This window comes from Falco peregrinus, chromosome 2 (assembly GCF_023634155.1).
Source record: "Falco peregrinus isolate bFalPer1 chromosome 2, bFalPer1.pri, whole genome shotgun sequence".
NCBI classification, from domain to species: Eukaryota; Metazoa; Chordata; class Aves; order Falconiformes; family Falconidae; genus Falco; species Falco peregrinus.
The window spans coordinates 57190215-57207287 of NC_073722.1; the positions used below are offsets into that span (position 1 = coordinate 57190215).

General features: G+C 41.7%; 1 protein-coding gene across 1 annotated transcript in view; it reads right to left on the reverse strand.

Annotated features, from left to right (window-relative positions):
* Positions 1 to 106: 106 nt before the first annotated feature.
* Positions 107 to 17073, reverse strand: part of CORIN (corin, serine peptidase) — a 149382-nt gene continuing 132415 nt past the window's right edge. The window contains exons 17-22 of the mRNA XM_055797035.1: positions 16302 to 16424; positions 14786 to 14835; positions 13100 to 13274; positions 9523 to 9794; positions 7811 to 7944; positions 107 to 7360 (exon numbers count right to left, since the gene is read on the reverse strand). Coding sequence (XP_055653010.1) covers positions 7178 to 7360; positions 7811 to 7944; positions 9523 to 9794; positions 13100 to 13274; positions 14786 to 14835; positions 16302 to 16424 — 937 coding nt within the window. The 3' untranslated portion in view covers positions 107 to 7177. The remainder of the gene's footprint in view (positions 7361 to 7810; positions 7945 to 9522; positions 9795 to 13099; positions 13275 to 14785; positions 14836 to 16301; positions 16425 to 17073) is intronic.

Consider the following 17073-nt stretch of genomic DNA (forward strand, 5'->3'; position numbering starts at 1 on the left):
TAGATGATGCACACATTTCCTTAAAAGCTTTTTTGTTTATAAAGCTTTTCAGTAATTTCAACATCTAAATGGATGGGTTGTTTTTTATATTTTTTCACACAGTAGGCTTTGCGTACTGCTTATTTCTTGTATGCAACGTTGCATAATACCTTGTGGTGTTGTGGTCACAGGACATTGCATGAACACAGATTTGCAGGATCCAGTTCAGGTGAGCCAACTTGCTCCCTTGGAGTGCTATCCTAAAATATCCTAGCATTCCCTGGGATTCACCAGTTGCTGAAGTATGATGCTAGCAGAAGGGCTGGGAGGTAGTGTTACTGGTTGGCTTGTTGCCAGACAGCTCCAGTGTGTGTATACAGTAGTTGTTTTAACCCTTGTGGTCCAGTTTGTTCACCAGGCTATCGCACGGGCCATCTCAGTGCTGGCCAAACACAATTTTCATTGCCAGAAAAACAGCCCAGATGAGACACATGTGTCATGTCTCCCTCTCCTTCCTCTTCCACTAGAAGAGCAAATCCTGCTGCAGCCTTTTGTCTTCTCCATGATAGTTCATCCTCCTGCTGCGTCCGTCCTTCTTGCCTCCATGTGCCATTTCATCTCCATCACCACTGACTGGACTTCTTGTCCTCCTCACCCAACTTAGATGCTGGCTGCCTGACTGCTCTAAACTCTGCCTCATGCCTGCACTGCAGAATTGTCTGCCGGTGGCTGTGGGTAGCTCCAGTCTGTCTTCAGGTCGTCTTTTATAAATAAGCAGTTCTAGCAGTTTCTAGCTGCATTACCCTTTTTCACTCTCAGGTGTTTTACCATTCCTCCAGACTCTTATTATAAACAGCTTCAGTATCTCTAAAGGGTGCTCAGAAGAAGGTATGACCCGTTGCATACGCCAGATTTGAGCTGTGTTGCTCATCTATCTTGGAGATACCCTGCCTCTGCCGGTTTCCCAGTGCTCTGCACGAAAGCTGGCTAAAGTGTGTGTGGCTGCTGCTGTATTCCAGGCTGTCTAAAATACTGCCTCCTTTTACTTCTCAAAAGTTACAGGGCCAATTTATGGAGGAACTTAGGAAATTGTTTGTATCCCCTAGCACCTGTTGAAATAAACAGTTTCCTCAAAGTGTAGCTGCTAATGAATTATTAGCATTGAGCCCATTTTTTGGTTCTGTTTCTTTCTAAAACTTTTTGCTTTCAAATTGCAAAGATTCGTGTCGTTTATTTTTAGGCACCATGTTTGGGGCAAGGGCTCTGCTTTTTAATTGAACCATGAGCTTTCCATGTCAGTGATCAACATTACATATTTCACATCTTTTAAGATCTCTGAAAGAATTTAAACAAACGCTGTGAGGTCTGAGACAGCTGCTGCTATGGAGGGCAGATACTGAGGGCATGCTAAGTTCATTCAAATGCAAGTCACCACATGTTACCAGAAGTTTGAAACTGTTCTGTTTTTGAAAGGTAGAATATAATTAGGGCAGACTCCATCCCTGGTGTTAGTGAGGAGAATAATATCCTTTTTGTTTAGCCTGTAGAAGAAAAATAGTGGAAGGAGCCAGGGATGACAGCCATTTATGCAAATATTTATTTTTATTTTAATTCGGTTCAACATATGACAAAATATTTTTGCTAAGTTCTAACATCAGGTTAGTGTGGACCTTTGAAGTGATGGCAGACATTCAAATTCTAAGAGATCATGTCAAGCATGTTGGTTTGCAGTTACGATTAACAGATGTTTGTCTGTAGCATCCTTCTTGCTGTGGGAGGCACCTTGCCAGGAGTGGCCTCCAGGTGTCCTGAGTGGAGCACATCAGCTTTCTCTACAAACCACGGGAACTGTGTCCTAAGAGGAAGACGCAAAGTGGCCAGCACGTTCTGCAGCTGGTACAAGGGCAGAATCGTACAGGAGCCCTTCCTGGGACTCTGGGAAGTCATCTGCCCTGCCCCACAGCCGCAAGGCGGGCTCAGCTTTACTCTTACCGCTCCTAGCAGATGTTCTGTTGTAAAGAGGGCCAGAGGGCCGGGCCGGGCCAGTGGTTTCCTGCCCTCAGAGTCAAATATTGGTTGTGTTTCTGCTGTCTCACGGGAATGTTTCTTCTGCACCTTAGATCTGTGGCCTCTTTTCACTTGTGGCCACAGAGAACAGATTGTTGTGTTCTGCGGTTCTGCAAGTCTGTGGCTGTCTTTGACTGAGGTACGCTGAGTTTTCATGGAGGAGCTCTAGGACTCGCAGTGACCTGAGGGAGTGCTGGGCTCAGCTCTCTCCCTGTCATTGTTAAAAGGAGTTTGGGGGACAACACTGTGACCTGCCCTCTTGTTGCCCCTGCTGCAGGAGCGGAACTGACAAGCAGATTTGGCAGGTACCTGATCATTGTGTTTCAGGAGTTTGCCTGTGTATCATACAAAAGCTGTAAGCATTCAGAGTAGGATCTTCCAAAATCCTCTGTGACTGTGAGCCGTAACGTCAAACTAACTACACGAAGAAATGCGAAGAAATGCAAGTGACAGTCACCTGTTAGACCTGGGGCCAGCTGCATAATGCCTCTGGGACAGGTAAATTGCTGTTACGAGGCTTTTTACAGGCCTTGTCACCCCACTACTCAGACTGCTTAGCACAGTGAGGCTGTCGGGCTGGATTCTTAAATTGCACGAAGATCACTTCTGGGTCTCCAAGGTGCCAGGGCCTGTGGGTTGCCTTGAAACTTCAGATCCCTTTAAAAGAAGTTCATCTGTGCTGAGATTGTGAGTACTATTGTACCACTTGAAGTGGTAAAAAATACACACACACACACACGTTTGTTTTCTTGGTGTGTTGTTTCACTGATACTGCATGTTGCTTGCAATTGTCTGCTTAGGTTGTGTTCTTTTAGAGGACTTCAACAAGCAGTCTAAGGGATAAAATTATCCATTGTGTAAAACTTTATTTTTCTTTTTTCTCCTCTCTCTCTTTCGCTTTTTTTTTTTTTTTTTTTGAATTGGTAAACAAACAGCAGAAATATGTATGGGCTGTCTGCTGTTTTTTACTGAAGGGGAGATGAGGGTAGTGAGGCTTTAATAAAAGCTTCAAAATGTTAATTGGCCATATCTGAAGTGGTGCCAAATGAAGGGTGCAAACAAATTGCTGTCCCTTTGCTTCTTAACAGTTGAGTGTTTCCTTTATTTTTTTATTTTATTGTAGCACTGGAAACGTCACAGTCTCCTGCTTGCTTCTGCACTCCTGCACTTAGGCACAGCGTGACCTGACTTTTCCATTTTGAAAATAAGCTTTTTAAGATCATCTCACAGGTGCCTTCCAGATGTCATGAAGGAAAGCACAGCATTTACACTTTTGATGGTCAGTTTAAAAAAGCCAAAACAACCACCTTCAACTCCCCCAAACTTTGTAGCTACACCTACAGCAGCTTGAACTCACTTTTTCATGTGCAGTATTTGATTTGAAAAAAATATGGGTTTTAAATTTATTTATTTTGTTCACAGCAGCTGCACCTGCGGTAAACATTCACAGGTGGCAGTCAGCCACAGCCTTTAAATAGCATTTTCATAGCACAGTGAGCTTTGGTCTGTACCTGGGGCACAGTTTGAGCTGAACGTTGAACCCAAGCTGTGTTTTTGCCTTCAGCACAAGGCCGAAGACCAGCTAAGGCAGGGCACCCACTGCTCCTGCCTGCTCTGGCTCTGCTGACGGTCAGACCAGCCCTTGCTCTCTGCAGAGGCTGACGGACAAGTTCCAAATGCAACTGTGTTAAGAATGTTGTTATAGCTGAATTACAGTATGGTTTTGTATTATTTGTTCCTGCTTTATTCTGTTTATGTTACTCTTGCCCTCGTGGTCCTGGATACCTTACTGTTGACTGCAGTGGAAAGGCAGGTTTTAACTATTTTATGTTTCTGTATGCTTATTATTTTGATTTCAGCACGTGTACATGTTGCTGAAGTGCTGTGTACCGGTTAAAACTGGTTATTTCAAACTACTTGTATTCCTGAGGAAAGCTGTAGAACAAAACGTGTTCAGAGAAATTTGATAGCAGCTTTAGTTTTTCAGATTTTTCAGTCCAGAGCCGTTGACGGTGGTGTTCTTGGTGTAATATTCTGTACTGGAAGCACACATGCAGAAGAAACTAGAAGTTGTACAGTGGTGTTAGTGCCAGAACCTCCACAGGTGGTGTAGTGCTAACAGGGCTGTGAGGGCTGCTTAAAAAAGCTGGATAAGGGTATGTGAATACCTTTCTAAGGCATTGTTAGGCATTATTGCTGAAGTTGTAACTTCATACCTCCATGCTATCGTCGAGCGTCTCTCTCAAGATTAAAACATCTTTTCAACAGAGAAGTTATTTGGAAAATGGTTGTAAATTTTTATTAGTACAGCTAGAAAGAAACACATCTGCTTGACTGTGTGACATTGCTTCCATTTGGAGCTACAGCTGTGGTGGAAGTAAAACCAACAATTGTTACTTTAAAGTGAGGCTACACTTGTAAGAGAAACAGCGTAACTGTGGTCATAGCCGTTATGTCAGCACACAGGGAAAGGCTTGGTACAGTGGAAGGAGTATGTTTGCCTATTTCATGTGCACACATTAAAAAAACGGTATAAAAATACATTTATAAAATTACAAATTTCCTCTTTACATGGAATGTTGTGTCAGACAGAGTTGTGGCGAAGGAAAAGACCCAGCTGCTCCCTCCTAAAGCCATTTGGGATGGGGCTCTGCCTATAATTCCTTATCCCATACAGGAGGGGGCTGGACCATGTGTGTTTAAAGCAGGGCTCTCCCTCATTTCCTGGGAGAGACTGCTTGGAAACTGGCAGCAGGCCAAACCGCGTTAATTAAAATGTGTAATTACATATTATCATTTGGTAGTGGTAACACCTACATGAAATCATTCTACGTACTCCAGTGCTTTACAGAATTCAAAGCTGCTGGTAACCGCTTCATCTGGCGGAGGCACAGCAGGCTGGGCTGTGCCGTTCACAACAGCGCCTCTTTGTTTTTACTCCTGGAAAAGTGACCTGGCTGAAACCTGCCTGTCACCGAACGGGTCAGGGGTGGGCTGGCTGTGAGCGCCCCGGGCCCACTGCTCCCCTGACTCCCCGTAACTGGCTCCAGGACTCTGACCCGTACTGCCCGACAGCTGCAGAGATCCTGGCCCCAGGGAAAAGCTGAAGTGGGAGACAGAGCTCCAGCTTCCATACCTTTGAGGCAAAGTCATTGATAACCTGCTTCATCTGGGATCTGCTTGCACTGGAAAAACATGGTCACAGCTGCTTTCTCTCATTTATAGCTGGGGGAAGAAAAGCGTTGATGTTATAGTAAAAACAAAATCTTTAATATATAAAAAGAAAAATTAACAAACCCAAACCTAGTAAAGCCTAGAAGGGTTTTCTTTCCGAGCATGAAACAGTGGTACAATAATAGTCACTTAAATAGAGTTTCAGAATCCATAACATAAATACGGAATATTTATTAATAATGCTGTCTAGAGTGCATGTCTAATGTTAGGCATGTTAAAGGAGAAGATACGGAAATAAGAGGTAAACCTTGACTAAAGCAATGGTCAGATCTATGTAGAGTAGTTATAATGTGATTAATAGTACCTGGAAGGGCCGTTAGTGAGCGCTTTTAATGCATGTTTCCACATCTGGCAGTCACGGTATTGACAAGGCCCTGCCATGTTGTCATGGGGGCATGCCAGAGGTAGCAGAGCGGGTAATTACATGCCTTAGGCTGAATTCACCGGGGACCAGGCACAGCACTGAAAACACCCAAATTTTAAACGTGAAATTCATCCTGTAATCCTCAGGTTCCTGACTCCTCCTACTGTGGCCTCCCAAAAGCTGTGAGCTGTGCAGGATGTCACCTACAGCAGCCGGTAAGGCACGCTTCCCCTCGAGCACCAGGAAGTGCCAAGCTCCACTGTAATGTTTTTCAACCAGATTTTCTTGGATTCAAGGCTTAGCCTCTTACCTGCTGCCCAGTGCACTCCGCCACCTGGCTACCAAGCACTTGAGCATTTGCTGTTATACTCTGCTTAACGTATGTCTAGTATTTTTTTGAACAGAAGCTGGAATCTGAGAGTTCTGTCATTCAGATTTCTTTCTGCCTTGTTCTTTCTCCAAATTGTATGATCTTGCTAAGCAAAATGAAACTTGAATGCAGGGTACTAGAAAAGAGATGTTGTAGGAGGGGAAACTGTTGGCAGTGGCATTGCCAACCCTGTTACGTTTCAGAGGGCTGGAGATGATCAGTGCATGCTTTATAGGCTGAATGCACTGTACAAAATGGGGAAAAAAGCCAGCGGGGCATAGGTTTGATAAATGTGCCAATTGGTGTGGTGCTGTCAGGATGTGGGTGTTTTCCTGGACACATTAAACCATTGGAAGCTTCAGAAAATTAGTGGTAGAAAGTGTCCAAAGAGTCTGAACAACTAACTTTTGGTGTCGGGTGCCTCAGGTGGTAGTTATGGGTCTGTTGGCTGCCGGTCCCTCCACCTCCCCGCAGAGATACCCAGGCTGGCTTTGGGAACAGAAGCTGTGGAGCCGGGATGGTACAGGGGTACGCCCCTGCAAGTCAGCCACCCTGAGGGACAGAATGTGTGAGTTCAGGCACAACAGAGGCACACAGCTGCGTGCCTCTGGAGACCTGCACGCGTACACTGATGTGCCCTGCGCCACGTGGACGTACAAACACGTCGATCTCTTCCACACCCTCCAGCATGTGGTGAGGCCGTGCCTGGTGTTGCCCTTGAGAATATACATCCTGTCAGTGCCATCTGAACGCACGGAGTTCATTCCTCATGACAACAAGTGAGTGAAAATGCACGTGTTACTAGTTGAATAGTATTAAAGTAGGCTATTTAAAAAGGTTTTCCTAGTCTGTGCTACTGCTTAGTTTGAATAGCTGAAAGGCAGAAAGTGGCTGATTCTTTTCTTTTAAGCCTTTTACTGTGTTTGGAATAGAACCACAACACAGTTAAGTAAAAGTCAAAAGGATGATTAATTCTACCCCAAAGTATGTTCACCAGCAGAGAGTTTACCATTAACATACACTGCATATTCCATAGCTCCACAACAAGAATAGACAGAACTTGAAACTCCTTTTCATAGAGTTTCTGGACTGCAGAGTCTTCGGTGATGAAGTGCTGATTCCTTTTTTCTTTTGGCTGTCAGCAGAGTTCTTACCATCTGGAGCTAGTTTAGCAGAAAGGTGTGGATGTATATTTGTCTTTCAATCCATTCAATAAAATGTGACACATTACTGTAAACTCCAGGTCCCAAAACCTTGGAAAAGCAGACAGAGCCCCAAGATGTTAAACCAAACAAAGTCCAGCGCCCTGCAGGTTGCTCACACACAAGTGGTCCTCCACTGTCACCCTGCAACGTGAAAGAGAAAAAAGTCTGTAGGGGCTACGTGTGGCCAGCGGTCACATGGTTAAAGCTATGTCTCATTTCCTATAACAGTTTGCCTTTAGTAACTCAGCTGTAAAAGCTGGCTGCTCTGCTGAACTATGTAGCAGCATGCAGCATTACCAGTATTTAGTCCTTGTTATATGTGTACAAAAAAATACTTCCAAAAGGCTTGTATGAATGAAAAAGAAATAGTCTAAAGTTAACTAACACAGAGAAACCATAGAGTTGTCAAGCAGCATTTCATTATCATCAATTGATTACACCAGTAGTAATTACAAAAGTTGGGTTAAAATATGTAAATAGACTGTTGTCATTCCTACAGCAGATAAAGTATGCTATACCTAATAAACATCGCACTAAAAAAATTGATTTCTAAAAGCAATTTTGGCTGTGACTTTCTCCTGAGAAGCCTACCATGCAAGAGTCCACAGTGCCAGACTCATAGCCGGCACACAGCATCCTGCTAGTGATGGTTTTCATGTCAAAGTATGACTGGCATTGTTCTAAGGAAATGATGCGAACCTCTCCTTCTTGAAGCTTGAAAGGCACTGAAAAACAGAATTAAGCATTAAACTATACACGTGCAAATACTTAGCTATGATGGCTCTTTATATATTATAAATAGTAATATATATATAATAAATATAAGGAAAGAATAATCCCCCTTTAGCACAAATGCTCCTGAGTCAGGAGTGTACGTACTGCATTCTGGAGAAGGACCAAGCACATGGGGACTGGTGTGACACTTGCCGTTTGTTGTGCATTCACACTGAGGAGGGAGAGCACCTTTACATGATATGGTATGGAACTTTTTAAGATGAGGGCAGTATTGGCTGGAAAACAGGAATGCAAGGGAGGTGGAGGAGGCATTTGACACAGTGTTCTGTTGCAGGATCTCCCTGTTGCTTGGTGTCTCTCATGGTAAAGCTCGGTATAATCACAGCCATTCTGAGTTAGGTTTGGGTAAATTTGGCCGAGGGAATCAGAATCAGAGAATCGGAATTCAAAGGTTAGTAAAATTATTTTTGTGCGTTCAGGACATAATGAAGGGCTGCTTCCTAGTCTAAAGAGCTGACCGAGCTCAAATTGTAAAGAAAGTTGTTCAGCATAGGGCATGAAGAACTAAAAGCTGTGTAGCCATGACGGGTTTTGATGCCTCAACGTAAAACCTTTAAAAGCAATGCTGACCACACGAGAATAAAGAACCTTTCTCCCCTTACTAGTGAGGCAGAAGCATTCTGGGGCAGGAAGTTCCTGCTGTTATGTAAAAGGTATTTTTAGGTAGGTAGAGGTGCTACTAAACAGCCTATCCCTCACATGTGCATTTAATTTTTTGCTACACATCTAACCCAGCCACTAGAGGTAAAGTCCCACCTGAAGCAATACGGAAAGGAAAATTTCCTCCAGTGCACAGAACAGCAGCCTTCCCTAGAAGTTACTAAGGGAGAAAGACAGTGGCTAGAGCGCCAACAGGATTGGGGCCAGGATACTTTGCACGATGCGTGCAGAATCGTTTAGACAAAGATTTACGTAAGACAGCTGTTCGTGACATGGGACCCAGTGATTGCAGTGGCCACAGAACAAGAAAACACACTAACACGCTGTTCAGAGAGACAAAACCAACACTTGTGATTATGTCTGGATGGAATAAATTGTGTCACAAATCCAAAGTGACACTAAGCGTTGATTCAAGAAAATGCTCATTCAGCCTGTATGCCAATGCCTTCAGTGCCCTTCACTCTCGCTGAACTAAGAACGTTGCCCACCCCAGCCCCCAGTGATCAGACACCTTCTCAGCACAGTTCTGAACACAACCTAAACCAGTAAAATGATAACTAAGTCAGGTGCCTTTCTTGATAGGAGTTTCTAGATCCTCAACATTTTTGAAAATCAGGCCGCTTGTCTATAAGGATTAAGGAGCATAAATTCAGGCTGCTGATACGAAAAAGCTAAGCTGTAGTCACGACTAGATCCCTTCAGGAGTATTTTTTTTCACAGCTCTCTAGTATTTAATAAGGTCCAGTGATAGTATAAAGGGATAAAGCTTTGTAATGGGATCACTTATTTGATTAACTCTGTAGAAGATTAATGTGTTTTTCCAAGAGTCCCAGAAATATTAATCTTACTTTTGTTGCCCATGTGTCCCCAGCCTGTGATGTAGCAGTAGGTATCTGGCTGAACCAGCTGGTCCTTGCTGGGCAGACAGACAGGTCTTACATAGCTTGTCTCGTTGATGTCCTCATCTAGTTCCACAATGCTGATATCATAGTCTACAACTGCTCTGTTGTACCGTGGATGGAGGATAATGGTTTTCACTAGTCGGGTCTGCATGAAGCCTGATGGATGATCAAGATTAGTAATCCCAAACACTACTTTCCAAACAGCTGCATTTTCTCGCCTTTGTAAAAAAGAAAAAAAAAAAATGGGAAATTTCAATCAAGAGCATTCTTTTAAGCTAAAATACCTGAGAATTTTTTCTCCCTCGCTTTTTGCATATTGCACTTTGCAAACCATTGCAGATACAAATGCTACATGAAAAAACGAATACTTAGGCATCAGTACTTATGGCTGAGATCTGAGCAACAAAAGTCGATGCTTTCCATTTCCTTCCTGCCTGTTACCAAATGAACTGAAGCTCACACCTTCAGAAGATCATAACCATCTATTAGTTGCTGTATTAAATGCCAAAGGCTCTCAAAGTCATCCCTTGGATCCTGCTCAAGTCTTGGATGCTCACAAGCTCATTGTTGGGTGCGTACAGATTTCTCGACGGTGACAATATTGTTCAGTAGTATGCTGCTGACAGCAGTGAGTCTAGCTGAAATCCCAAATGAGTCTCAAAGCAATTCTAATAGAAAATTAAATCTTTTATGCTAGCCATGGGAAAAGTCCCTTATTTATTGGGCATTCAGTCTGTGCCAAGCAATCTTCCTATGCCTAAGATCAAAGGTTACTTTGACTCTTCCAATTGTTTAAGACTCTTTCAGTAAATATACAAGAACTAAAAAAAAAAAAAGATGCATATGACATGGGAAGACTGAACTAGTGTCTGTTGAGACATGCAAGGAAAAGAGACTTTGTGAAAGGCTTCGAAGCTGTAATCTCTTGATCGTAACTGGTCACAGGTTCCTAATTAATCTGTGGTTCTAAAAACCCTCAAAAAAGTCAGCATTTTTCACAACTGATGAAAGACATTTCCATGTAACTAAGCACCTTGGACAAGCTCAGAGCTTAATCAAAGCAGTGTAAAACGAAGCATGCAAAATTTTTCCTAGTACTCAACAGGACTGTAATTTCTATCATTTGTAAAGAGATTTGGTTGCTACATAAAGGTTATTTTTATCCCAAGTTACATGAAAATTCTGATATTTCAGACCATAATGATCATTTTATCATCATGATCAGTTTGCGAGTTTTTCCCATAAAGTTTCAAGACTAAGTGCTAAGTATATACATATGCTATTGTGTTTATGAACATTGTAAAAAGCATTGCTCAGAGCAATGCGCAGTCACAGCCAGAATGTATTGTCCTACAGTCATGAAAAAACCTTCATGTCATGGATTCTTTGGTGTAATGCATTTCAGAACAATCCTGATGAAACTCTGGGGTCTGTACTATAGCAAAGAGCACAATGATTAATGTAGCTCTTTCCCTTTATGCCCTCTACAAATATTCATGACTATTTCCATTAATACTTTCTGCTGCATTATTGTTATATGGTCCTCATGTTTTCTATCCCAAACTTCACATGAACTTCATACAATACTTCACAAAATGGAGCATTTTATGTAAAGCATCAGAGCACTTTAGAATCTGTTTTGATGGCTTATCTGGTTGGTTTGTAAATTTTTAAGTTTGTTTTGTATCAGGAAAGCTTTGTGGCATCAAGAATCATCTCGGTGTTGCTGTATTGAGCTATATAAAAGAAGAAATTAAAGATTTCAGGCCACTGTGAACATACCCTCAAATCTATTCAAAGGGGCAGGAAGGAAGAAAAGTTCATATAACTCCTTAATGAATTACTAAACCAAAATATCTTAGTACTTTAAGGCATTTAGAATACAAATGCGAGATATTTTACACGTAATACTCTGAGCTCACATAGGTGTTGTATAGCCCTAAACGAGTGGTAAATGAACAGCTGCAAAATGCAGTAGCAGTCTTCCTGCATTTAACAAAAATGGCAGAATTTTCACTTCATAAATTTGACAGCTTGCTTATTTTTCACTAATGAGACAGATCTCTTAACATGAAATTTGGTAGCCATCCAATATTGCTGAAGGATCTACATCTAAACCCCACCCTTTATTTTAGATCACCAGAAAAAGTTCTCAGCTTTATTTAAAAATAGATGGGGAAAGAAGAGAAATTCCTTGTGAATGGCCCAAAATGTGATTATCTAGTTCTTATCTATTAAGGTTCTGGTTATTACATTCTTTTCTCTGAATGGAATTAGTCTTGAACATCCTTAGGGCTTGATACAATGTGGTAGTCAGAACTGAGGTCTCTCCAATGTTATTTGCTCTAGCATTTCTACTAACAGCCTCACACCTGGGGATACTCAACACTATCACCTGCCTGACGTCTTGTGGCTTGGACACAAGAGTCACAAACTTTGCCCCTACCACATGTTCCATTAAGAGCCAGAGGGGAAAAAAAAAAAGCAGCAAAAAAGGAAAAAAAAAGCAAGATATACCAAAGAACTCGGTGTTTCAGAAATAATAAGACAAAATTGAAATTATTTCTGAAAAAGGAAATGATTATGATGTTATAAAGAAGTATCAGTCAAGAGATATTTGCTTACCACAGAGTTTCTGCTGGTTTCAACAGAAAGGTGTTTAGTGCAGTCTAGAATAATTTCCAATGAGAAAGTACCAGTTTAAGGCAGGATTAATCACTGATGACAGCCACATAGCAGAAAAGTACTTGCTAACTATAGCAGAAAACACACATTTCAGTTACCTCTAGGAACCAATTTGAGAGATTTCAGTACAGGACAAAAGAAATGAGGTAATGAACTGAGTTTATTACCTCCAAAAGTTTTGGGGGTAAACTTCCTTCCAAAATCTATGGTTCGTTAAAAAGCAATGATGGTTAGCACCAAAAACCTGACAATGACCAAGACAAGTCCTCAGACACATAAACCTTCACTGTGCTCCAGACCGTCCATCCACCACAGGGCTTCAGGTACTAAGAGGCACCAAGTAGTGATTAATACTGACTTTTTAATGGTTGCAATCCTAATAAAGGAGTGTTTATAATTAGAAGAGGCAGTGACTTCAATATGCAAGTTGCACTGTAACTACTCAGTTTTCCTTTTTACTAATGTCCATAGCATTTTTCCAGGGTCACTGCTATGCTGGTGCTGTATAAATGATTTTTTTTAAACTACGGCAATGGTATAAGAGCTATAGGACTAGTGGTTTGGTCTTCTTCCTTTTTTCTGTTTCCTGCTGAACGTCACAGCATCTTTAGCTTTCATCAGCAGAGGCTCCACCAATGAATAATAAAGCATGTGAAAACCTAAGCTAATGCTGTTTCATACCATTTACTTTCTGGTTTTCAGTCTCGTAAAACCAGGCCTTGTTGATTTGCAGTTCTGCAAAGTTCATCACCTAGCCCTGGCGCGTTTGGTAGAGGAGGGAGGACTTGGTAATTCACACGTGCAAGTTTATACGAACAGTAAACCTGAGCCCTCTCACCCTTCAAAGCAGTGTGCTACTGTCAAAACCCATCTCCTTGCAATCAAAACACAGCCACAAATGTGTCCGCTTGGCTCACTCTGCAGGGAGCACTGCCACGGCCATCGGCCTGGGCGACTGGTCCTGCCACCAAGGATCCTCTTGTTCATGCGAGCAGCTGGGCGACGGCCACAGTCTAGTAAGGAACAGATGCAGAACAGAGTTATTTTTTACGACAAAAGCGGTGCATACAAGACCTTCTACAAGAAAACCGGGCGCAAAGCAATATTAGCAGAGTCATGCATTTTACACTGAACAATAAAGTCATCAACAACCACACAATAATATCAAACACACTGAGCCATTTTCATCCCTTCTTTATATCAAAGGATTTGCTCTCCTCCTACTAGTTTTGGCCGGCTGAGCCTGAAATATTAACCAAGCTAAGCCTGGGACCCTGACTCCCTTTCTCTAAGGAGCTACCAGGCTGCCCTTGGGAAAGTTTCGTGGGTTTATCCTTGTCTCTCTGTCAGCTAGCAAATGTGTTTGGGCTACTTTGTACTATCCATAAGCACCACTTCTGGGAAATCTGCTCAGTAATAGTAAGGCTTTCTGTAAGATGGGTGTGGGGTGAATGTCACACCGTTTACTCAGCTACACGGCGGCAAGCTTGCTTTCCCTGTGGAAATTACTGAGGGAGAGTGTTTGAAGACATTTTAGTACTCCGTCCGTTCTACTTTATAACCTGCTTCCACTGGAAATTATACCAGATTCCCATCGGCCAGACAGTTACTTTTCTGAAACAGTTAGCCCTTCACTTTATATTCTGGATTTGTAAGGTGGCAGATATTATTTATCCTGTTTATACTTGGTCTGATTCAGAGAACAAAAGAACACCAACAGTTTCTGCAGTCAGCCTCCCAAGGCACGGTATGCTGCTATTGCATATATCTGCAGGATATTAGGGGTGAGGAAATAAACTGAAGACATGGTTATTTGTAACTTGTAATTCTTACTGTATTCACTGAAGAGGGCAAGAGGTTTTAAGTAGACTTAAAGCAATGTATGTTAGAAGCAAACATCTTTGACAGGCTCCTATGATTTTTTATTTTTTTTTCCTGATAAGTAAGTAAATGTTTTTATTAGCTTCCCAAATGTAGGTCACGCTTTGTGATTAATTTTCCCTGTGTCGAGCTAATTCATAATCTAAGTGTTCTTCAACAAAGCTCCCCTTGCCTGTAGAACATGATTTCATTGAAGATGAAGAATTTCTGCATTTTCAAACCACTTAAACTTGCACAATCTGCTGTGCCTACAGATTTAGTCTGCAGCTTTCTATTTCAGGTTCTTCTGTCCCCTTGAGCTTCGCACCTAAACAGATCACAGCTTCAACGCCCAGGCAGATACCCTACTAACCACTGTGGTGGGGAAGGATATTTTCAGCAGGAAGTTTTATCAAATTAATTCTTGGAACCTGACTGCTGACAAAACTCATTCTGTGGGAGCAGGACTAGGCTACTGCAATACGCAGCTTTGTAGTCAAAAAATAAGAAAAGCTGATGAAACTGAATAGGAAAAAAACCAGTGCAAAACTGGATGTTTCAGAAGTGTAGTCAAATTTCAGAATTAATCGGTACTAAACATCTGCATTTGTTAAAGTAATTCAACATATTTTGAAAAACAACTGGTTTATATGAACTTTCTTACCTTCTTTAGTGCAAAAGACAGCCACTTTGCTTCTGCTTCGACACATCTGTCTACATATTGAAACAAGAACATGGTGGAAATCTCAATTAATTGATGTAATTTTTGGTAATTCTCAAATCAGCACAGGTATTGTACTCGTTGTTGTGAACCAGCTGTTAAAAGTTCCCCCAAACTGTAAAAAGAAACACAAGGAACTTCTTATGCCAGATCATCCATGGTTTCTAGCATCTGCCTGGGGATAATTCAAAATATTATTTCAGCTTTACAATGCATTTCATGAGTGGGTGCTACATATTTTGCAGACTACCTCTGCTCTCTGGGCACTGATCCAGCTCTGAGGTCAGCTGGGATGTACAGTCTGTCAAGTCTTAATTTATGGCACCTGAAAGCAGAGAGATTGCCATTCTCCTCTTCCTTTACAGCTGAAGGATATAATTTTTCTTTGAAATACCTTTGATAGCAGATGATCTTTCATGCCCTAAAAGTTTGGGTGTTTTGAAAAAAAACAGGAAGTTTGCAGAAGTATTAGAACAAAAAAATATCATTTCTATTGAAAAATTTCAGATGAGAGAGGAAAGAAGTGATAGTAACGTAAAACAGAAGTAGCACAAAACTGAGATGAAGGAAAGCAAAAGTAGGCACACGGAGACACAATCTTTTTAGTACTCTGCCATTACAGAAGAGTTCCACTACAAAAAATAATGGAATCAAGCAAGAAAAAAGTAGGTGTATTCCTCAGATTTCTGCCTTCACACATGTTGTACCTCTGCATTTGGCCAAGACAGTCTTTCCTTGTGAAACAATGATTTTCTAGGGAAGAAGGATGTTCTGAAATCTAGGCATTTGGAAGAGAACAGGGAAACAAGTCTGCTTCCTGAAGAATGTAGTTGCAGATGGGGATTAGGGGGCTCTCCCAGTTTCGTCCTGGATGTTTAATTTCCTTGGCTTTTCAGTCTCAAAGTCACACTTCGAATGTCTCAGCCATGAGATCCTGGCTTCTCATTAACAACTACCTCTTTAGTCAAGTTAATTTGAAGAAACACCACCCTCTGAAGCCAGAGGAGCTGCTAAGGAAACCTGCTGTAAGTGGACGTAGCTTCTGCTGAAGAAGCTGTGGTTGCTCCAGATGTATGAATCCAAACTACTTGGGCTGCAGAGGGTGGCAAGATGTTGCTGCAGGTTTTGCTATATCATACTTACGGGACTTTCTTGGTCAGCAGGGATTTAATGAAGCTGTCTGGTCCGGGTGCTTCAAAGGCATCACCTCTATGTCACTCAAATGCTGTTAGTCTAGCAGAATGGGCCCCTTAGGATTCACAAGGTGGACTCAAAAGAGACTAAAATTGTAGTAGACACTAAAATTGTTAAAGACTAATTTAACAACTCACATGAGTATGTGCTGGGATTTATACACAGATACCTGGGAAAAAAAAGAGCTTACCAAAGGGAATTTGCCATCCTCCATTGATAGGTGACTACCCACAACAGTGAAACAAACCTCATGTACGTTACTTACCCGTTCACTAGAAGTGCATGTACAGTGGATGCATTTCTGTTCTTCCAGTCTGAGTGCAGGTTCAGCCATTTTTGATTCTGCATTTCCTCATTCTCTATTACAATCTCTGTTTTGGATGGTCCTCTGAAACAAATGAAAGACATTCATAGACCTTCCAATAGGTTTCTATGTTACAGTTATGAAGGTGATGAGGCCCTAAAGCCTCCCATTTACTCCAAAGATACACAGCTAAATGTTATGCCAAAGCCACGTGTGGCAGAATCATAGTTAGGGGAATGAAATCAAGCCAAGAAGCCAGGCCAGCTGACATATTACTGTCACTTATGTTGCATTTTCTGACAAGAACAGAATTGGAATCAGGAACAGCAAGAGCCTTCTGGTGGCATTTACTGTAGTGCATACATTGACATACTGTTTCTACAGTTTCTTGCCTCCAAAAATACAAAAAAAAAAAAATAGATCTTCATATGTAGAAGAGGTAAAACAAAAAATATTTTCTTAAGTTCCTGTCTTTGGAAATCCATTAGAAGGTAACAGTAAATAGCACGCTGGGTCTTGTTAATAATCCTTGACAGTATCTCTAAGTCCAAGCTGTCCGCTTTGCAGAACAGAACACATCACAGGTGACAATGTCAAACCTGTCCTGCAGCAAGCCAACAGGAATGTGAAAGTAAGTTAGAATGGTTCACCAGGAGATACTTTCATATATCCACTTCCTCAGTTTAGTTTTGGCCTGATAGACTCAAGCCACTGAAGAAATTGCTGTTTTAGT